Here is a 7,964-nt window from a genome sequence, read left to right as displayed (position 1 = left end):
TGGAACCCTATGGAATGAGCAGCGTAACCAACAGCAGGACCTCACCCCCATCCCTCCCCACTCCCCACCACTTCCCAGCCCAAAATTCTTGCACCCTTTCCCCTTTCTCCCTTCTCCAGGTCCCAGAACACCCCCTGTAAGCAAAATCCTGTGCCGACCATCACCTCCTCCCCGTCAGGGATGGGTTCTGCAGAGCCCACTGCCGGCGCATCAGTCTCAGTGTTATAGCCAGAAAGAAATAACCCCGTACCATGTTTAGCATGCGTCTCCCAGAGGAAGCATCTTGACATCTGCAAATCACAGAAACTGTGTGGCCTGCACCGATAAAACCCAAACACGTTACAACAGACAGAACTTGAGTTACAACGGTGGCATCCCCTGGCTACATTACCTCGGCCCTCCCTATTACTCCACAGCCAGTTCATTATCATTAACGTCACTACAATAAATACCAGAACAAAATTGACGGTGTTTGGCCAGGTTTCTTAAAGCATTGCACCCCTCCTCCTTCACTCTGTGTCTTTTCAGCCTTGGTTTCCATCCGTATCAGTCATCGGAGGAGCCTTTAGGGACAAACCGTTTGACTAGGTGAGCAGCCAGGATATAAGAGCCATGCAGAAGTGCGGCTGTGGCATCAATGACCAGTGAGAAGATGCCCCCGATCCCGGTGGCCAGGTCTTTGAGGACAGCGGGAATTGCACAGATGGAGCGGTAAGGGAAAGCTGCGAGGTGAAGGACAAACCCCACGGGGATGCGCAGGATCCTGTAGATGACGAACGCCACGTCTTGAACAATTTGCAGGAAGCCCAGGAAGATGTTGACGATGACCCTCCCCACGTCGTAGGGGATGCTGATGAGCACCATGCTGATGGCTTTGAGGTAGGACATCACCGCGTTCCACAGGCTGTAGACCCCATGGAGAACTGTACCACCAACCCACTTGATAACCAGCCACAGACAATAAAACACAAACTTCACCAGCTCCACAAACACGTAGATGAGGAGTTCCAGAAGTTTGATGAAAGGGGTAGCAATGATGCTGGCCACTTTTCTCACCAAGCCGCTCTCCCTGGCCTCCTGGTTGTCACTTGTTCCTACTTGCTCTCCAGAGCGGATCTGACTGACAGCTTGCAGTACAGCTGCTCTCTTCTCCTGGCTTTGGTTGTCTTCCCCACAGTTGCCCTTGAACAAGTGAACCCCTGCTAGAAGCTGCTTCTCCAGCTCTCCCACCATCAGGTCTGCCAAGCTGTTTTCATCATCCGTTTTCTTCACTAGTCCCAAGGACCATCCCTCCGGAGAGTCACAGCAGGCTGCTAGCCAGAGGGTCTCTGGCACGGACACCTTGCCATTAACTCGGACACGGGAAGGAATCGCACCTGCAAGGAGAAAGAGATGATCCCTCTTGGAACAGTGGGGGACCAGAGCTTGCTCCACTATCCTCCCCATGTCCCTGTGCCAGCTTTTGCTCAGAGAAGGGCTCAGAGGGACGGCGTTCGTGAGCGTGTAAGTGGCCATCTGGAAATCCTCTTTATTGAGCAAACTGGGATTGAGCAGCCCTCTCTCGTAACCGGAGCCCACGTAGTCTGAGGTCAGGGCTTGATTTGCACCAAGGCTGGCCACAGTGCCAATGACATCGGCTTCATGCACCATCTCCTGCAGGTCATTTTCTGGGTCATCTATCTGAAATAGTAGAGAGGAGAGTTACTGGCTGCAATCTGCCTTTCCAGAAAGCAAAGTGTAAAACGGGCCAGGAAGCCTATCTTCCATTATGACTGCTACTACACGCTGTGCCTTCGACCACATCCTGCGCTCCCTCCTTACTTTCCTTGCAGTGCTTCAGAGGAGTGTACGCTCTACTTGGCTGCCCTGCCAAACACATCAGTTTAGGCTGCAAGGGATGCCTGCACCTTTCCAGTCTGGCCCGCAGCACAACACAGCTCCAGAACCTCACCAACTACCCTGCACCAAGCCTCTAACTTGTGCCTTTTTTTCATCTAGAAGAGATTTTCAAGACCAATAGATGGCTTGATTTGGAGCCATGTTGTCACTTCCTACAGTGGTGGTACCTCCAGTAAATTTAAGCAATTACCACAGCACCTTCATTCAGCCCCTCTGAACTATCAAATCCAAGCCATGAAAAAAGAACATAGCATGCAAAACACCTAGAGGAAGCATATACTTCTCACCAGTGATTGTGTAAGAAGTCAGAATGAAGCCAGGCACCAGGGCAGGTGACCTGAACTTCCCCACCTTGAACACAGACACGGCAGTCAGCTCCTAGGGCACTCTCAGGGCTTGTCATTAATTGTCTGAACATTAGGTCATTAATAGTCTGAACCTCATGTCATTAACAATCTGAACCTCATCCCTAATGATCGTGCAGAGCTCCTGGCATAACATGGGTGAGTGTGCCATCACCACAGGTCCTCGATGGCATCTGTGCCACCTGCTCCTGTCTGCCGTTCCCGTGCCGTGGAGCCAGAGGTAGCAATTGCTGCCGCTGGAATTTGTCCTGGAATCACAAACAGGGAAGTAATGAGCAGTGGGAGCAGGACCACTGAACGCCAGTGATCGCTCAGGTCTTTCTGGGTGGCTGCAGCTCTGTTTGCTCCTTAGTCATTCCTACTGACACTGCCTGCAGCCGCTCCAGGGGTGTGCCAGATTGTTGTTTTCCTCCCCAAATTAGAGGGTGAGGGTGCTGATAGAAGCTCAGGGACGGCAGACGGTCCCTGGCAGTCACTGCCTGCTGTAGTCTCTGTTTCAGGGACTGTGGCACCCAGGTCCCAGCACTGTGCTGGCCCGATTAAACCTGCTGTCTTTGCTCCTGGCCTCTAGACTGTTTGCTGCGCTATGTAATATGCACTTCGGAGACATACGTGGCAGACAGCTCATAGTCTAACTCGAATCACCTCCTTGCAGCTCCGCGTCAGCCTGTGCTGAGAGTCAGGATGGAAGGGCCAGCGCGTGTCAGCAGTCACCCATCACCCTCACTGCAGGAACCGAGCTCTGGCCTCCTGCACCGGCCAAGCCCCCGCGGCCCGGGCTCGGGGCTCTCTCTGCACCACAGCTGGTCACAGTGCCAAGGCTGGCCATGGCAGAGGGCTGCATCATCCCCACCTCCTGCTGGGAGGGTTTCTTGCACTTGGATCTCAAGCATCCGATGCTTATTGCCTCGGGACTGGAAGGATCACGGCGAGTCCTATGTGCTGATACACAAGTCGTAGCTTTTTCTGAACACGCCACTCAAAAAAGACTCATCCTGCACTGCATCTGCCTTGCTCCGCTCCTCCTGCTCAGACACCCCAAACTCCCGGGCTGCAGTTTGCATTCCACAAAACCACTGTCCCTTCCTGCTCCCCCCAGCTCATTCTCCCTGTTCCGATGAGATAACCGTGTTGTGCCAAGGGACGAGGGATGCACCCGGTGTGTTTAACCCCACAGCACAGGTGAGTGGGGAATGGGCACGGTCACGATGCTGTGCCTGGGAGCTGCTCCCCATGCTACGGCCCTTTTGAGCCTGACACCCTTGCGGAGACACTCATCCCCTCTCGATCCCAAGGCAGTGCTGCTATACCACAAGGACATGTAGACCCAAGTCAGGTCAGATCGGCCTCCTGGCAGACATTCCCAGCCTACAGGAACCAGATGGTACAAACTTAATTTTCGCTCCTTATGAGCTGACGTATGCAGACCTTGATGTGCCTATCAAAAAAATATGTCTCTGGTTACCTGCTCAGCTGCAGGTTTTTGCACATACCATCGGGATTCTTTAGGTGCCATTAGAAAAGAACACGAGAAAAATGCGGCCGTGTGCTGTTCGTGCGTAAGGCTCTGACATCACTGAGTTATGCTTATAATAACTCATATTATGGTTTGTAATAACTCACGCGTAACTGAGGTTTTCATGTCTCCTCCAGCTCAGCCCCAGAGGCGAGCTGTCTCCAGCACCACATCTCATCTGCATTGCAAGCTACCTCGCCTCACTGCTTCAAAAAGCTTTCGGTTTGTGTCACCGCCAAAGCATACCTGCATTATTGGAGTCAGCCAAGCAGCCACCTGCCCAAATAACCTGGAATAGCTAAGGGCAAGATCCAAGCAGACACGTAAACACCTCATTCATTGGATGGGGATTTCAAAATAAATTATGCACCTGAACCCCTGTATGGATGTCAGCACCTAACAATATTGATGTCTTTCATAATGGGGGGTTGCAGCTTCACAGAAGGGACAGAAGATGGGGCTGGGAATGTTGGGTAAAAGTTTGTCAACACAGAGCTATTAGAGCAGGCAGCTTCCATCAAATCTGGCCACTTAACAGTGTAGGATAGAGTCAACAGTGTAGGATAGAGTCCAGAGGAGGTCACGGAGATAATCAGAGGGCTGGAGCACCTCTGCTATGGGGACAGGCTGAGAAAGTTGGGCTTGTTCAGCCTGGAGAAGAGAAGGCTCCGGGGAGACCTTTTAGCACCTTCTAGAGCCTGAAGGGGCTACAAGGAAGCTGGGAGAGGACTTTTTACAAGGGCCTGTAGTGACAGGACAAGGGGTAATGGGTTTAAATTGAAAGGGGAGAGATTCAGATTAGATATCAGGAAGAAGTTCTTCCCGGAGAGGGTGGTGAGGCACTGGCACAGGTTGCCCAGAGAAGCTGTGGATGGCCCATCCCTGGAAGTGTTCAAGGCCAGGCTGGCTGAGGCTTTGAGCAACCTGGTCTAGTGGAAGGTGTCCCTGCCCATGGTAGGGGGGGTGGAACTAGATGGTCTTTAAGGTCCCTTCCAACCCAAACCATTCTGTGATTCTATGACACTGTTACCCACCTTAGTACCATCCCAGGCAAACTTCAGCATCCCACCCCCTTGCTATTTCCTCAGGCAGGCTTACACCTTTTGCGGTGGACACCTTTTGGTATTTCATCTGCCCTTAGCACAGGTCCCAGGAAGGAGGCACCGCGCATCTCAGGCCAAGGTTTCTGTTGTAGGATGCTCACATGAGTGGCTCTAGAAGTACCTGTTTCTCTCGACTGTCTACCACAAGAGATGCAAGAGCATCTCAAAGGTAGGTACAGGGGTGTGATACACACCCATCTTGGTCATCTGGCTGGTGATAGTCATCAACCAAATGAAAACACAAGGTGCTTCATCCAGCCCCTCCTATGTTAGGACAGAAAAAGCAACTCCAGAGTTTTCCATCTCCCTCTAAGCTGTAGAAAGAGTCAAACCCATAGGTTTTCACAACCAAACCAGGATGAGGTGAAAGCTACCCATGTAATTTGCTGTCAACCCCTAGGAAATCTGCGGCAGAGGTGGCTTTCAGACCCCAGCCTGGGGGACTCCCATCAATGCCCTACTCATCAGCCTGCTCTGCCTGCTCTCTAATTTGTCACTAATTGCTGAATTAATCCACTGTTTCCAGCTGTCAATTGGCAGTGGGTGGCACTGGCATTCCTCGCACTTCTCACCCAATTACTGCCTCTGCACTACATTTGGCATTCGTTCCTCAGGCAGACATTCCTGAGGAGGTAGGCATGCAGGGAGGTGCCCTCACCACTTACATCATTACCCAAAATACACCATGTGACAGCCCTGCGGCCTTCACCAGAGTGCAGTGTTGTTACAGTGATTTCTTTCTGCTCGCCGAGTCTCTGCATCTCCATGTGTACACACACACAGGCATAAGCACATGCCACTGTGCAGCTGAGCCTGCTCATCCCCGGCTATCCCTGACTCGGCAAGGAAGTTACCCAGAAAATAAGCAGTATAGCCTCAATGCTGCAGAGCAGGTGTTGCTAAGGGTCCCCTTCAGCAGCCATCTGACTTTTCCTGACCATCTGACCTTGCCTTGATAGGCACACACATGACGGGTGTGACACCTCTTCCCCACTTTCTCCTCCCAGATCCCACATGACGGCGTCTGAGCAGGATGTATATGCTTATTTCTTGAGTTACAGGAATTTTTCATAGCCCTGATTTCTTCCCCTTAGAGATTCTTCTTTTTTCTTCTAGAGGTTTTCTGTCTCAGCCTGAGGTTCTTCCAGTGAACCACAGAGCTGCTCCCTCCCACCCCTGAGACACCTGCATTTCAGCAGTGGGTGAAGGGGGCCCGTTAGTGTAAACTCAGAACGGGCCTACAGCAAGCCATGAGGATGCTCTGGAGAAACCAGAGCAACTAAAGGTAGCACCAGGCCAGTTATTTCTGGGGTACAGTTTGGAGGCAGGAGGCATGGGGTTCTGGAGTGCTGGCAGGGATAATAAGGTGAGGGGTGAAGAGGGATGCGGCAGGGAAGCCAGGTAGAGGGAGGTGCTGGAGCACCGAAGCTGCTGTGGAGGGCCTGCCCCATGGCAGGAGTGGCTTTCCAGCCTGCTTGGGCAGGTCTGGTGAGTCAGACCATGAGGAGCAGGAGGAGATATGGTGGCTAGAGGTGACAAAGGGCATCAGCAGCTGAGGAAATGGGAAAGGATCTCATCTTGTCGCTCTGCCTTGCTGCCTCCATGGCAGTGCCAGCAGATGCTCACTCTCCTAGGTCCTCTTTGTGCTTTAAAAACTCATCACCCTTCCTCAACTCCACAATGGCAGTCCGCAAAAAGCTTCCCTCTGGTTTAAAAGGGCAAGCAGGTACCTCCCGCAGCCATCCGTGCAGTGGAAGGAGAGCAGACCAAAAGGCCCTTGGGAACTCCTACAACTCACAACCCAGCCCAGGGCGCAGGGAGACAGTTCAAGGTGAAGAGAGGGACATAGGATCTCCTGTCTTCACTGCCTGTGACATTGTCGTGTATCCCACCACCCCACACTAGGACAATGAGCGTGGCACCCACTCTCTTGGGACAGGTGAGCTCTGATTCTGGCTACGTCCAGCACGCGAGGGCCCTGCTCCCGACACGCTGCTCTGATCCTGCGGCCGCTCCTGCCCTGACGAAACACCCTTGCACACTGCCAAATTTTCCTGAGCTCAACAGATGGGGGTAGTTTGATGTTTGCCACAAAATGCCCCATGATCACTGATGAAAAACCTGAAACACAGCAAAAACTGAGAGGTAAAGCGTATTTGTTCTCTTAAGGCCCCGGTAATTTTTTAAGGATTTACTTAAATTTAACAGCCTGAAGGACTTGCTTAAACATGCTGAGGGTCAGGGGTGACAAAAACCACTAAGCTCTGGCAAAATCCATTTTATACGGCACACCTCTGACTCTGCCGAAGGATGCACGCTGCAGGACTCGGCAAAGTCACTTCCCTAGATCCTGCGACACAGGGACACCGCAGAAAGCTGCAGCGTCGGCTCGGCGAAGCGCAAACGGGTGTTTTATCCCTGCCCAGCGAAGCTAAAGACCTCCTGTCAACACTGCGATCGCCCTGGCAGCAGAACAAACTTCAGCTGGACGTTGAGCCCTGCGACCCAGGGGCCGTGACAGCCGGCTGGGAGGGCAGGCGCTCCAGCTCGTGTCGGAGGATGTCCTCTCCCAGTTTCCATTAAAAGCCCTGGGGGACAAGGAACTATTTGTTTGCTCAGTTCCAAGCCTAAAAATATGCTCTGCTCGTGTTAAATTAATATCGAAAGAAGTTCGACAAGCAGAGCTCCCGCCTCCTCTGCAAAATCCTGGCCCCAGCTTCACCCTGGAGAAAAGGTTCTCCGGGAATATTTGCTTTACAGGGAAGGACAAGCTGACTTACCTGCGGCTCGACCAGCCACCTCTCCTCCTCGTTCTGGGCTGGTTTCGTATACTTAAAAGCCGAATAAAGCGGGATTTTGTCCTTAGTGCTGTAGAGGGTTGCGAAGCGTGGCTCTCTGTTGTACCGCTGACAGATCTTCACGTGGAACGGCTCCGTAAATCCTTCGGGTGGGACTTGTCCAGGGAAGAACACGTTACACTCGGCAAAACCCGTTTCATCCTCTCCGACAACTCTGCCCCGAGAAAAACCTGGGAAAAGCGAGAGGCAAAGCAAAAACACCGTCGCCGTCTTCATGGTCCCG

At 52.5% G+C, this 7,964-nt stretch overlaps 1 protein-coding gene across 1 annotated transcript; it reads right to left on the bottom strand.

The window, feature by feature from the left end:
• Positions 1-546: 546 nt before the first annotated feature.
• On the bottom strand, positions 547-7,957 carry ENDOD1 (endonuclease domain containing 1). The gene is made up of 2 exons (XM_010147470.1): positions 7,664-7,957; positions 547-1,680 (listed from the first exon to the last, which is right to left on the bottom strand). Exons 1-2 carry the CDS (start codon positions 7,955-7,957, stop codon positions 547-549), a joined length of 1,428 nt encoding a protein of 475 aa, XP_010145772.1.
• Between the last annotated feature and the right edge of the window lie 7 nt (positions 7,958-7,964).

The sequence above is a fragment of the Eurypyga helias genome, unplaced genomic scaffold (genome assembly GCF_000690775.1).
Source record: "Eurypyga helias isolate BGI_N326 unplaced genomic scaffold, ASM69077v1 scaffold49542, whole genome shotgun sequence".
Taxonomy (NCBI): domain Eukaryota; kingdom Metazoa; phylum Chordata; class Aves; order Eurypygiformes; family Eurypygidae; genus Eurypyga; species Eurypyga helias.
The sequence above is the reverse complement of the archived record's forward strand: the minus strand, read 5'-3'. Positions and strand labels throughout refer to the sequence as shown.

Coding starts and splice junctions, on each gene's coding strand:
- ENDOD1 (XM_010147470.1), bottom strand. CDS start 7,957: ATGAAGACGGCGACGGTGTTTTTGCTTTGCCTCTCGCTTTTCCCAGGT. Junction 1,681..7,663: donor GGTGGCTGGTCGAGCCGCAG/GTAAGTCAGCTT, acceptor CTACTATTTCAG/ATAGATGACCCAGAAAATGA.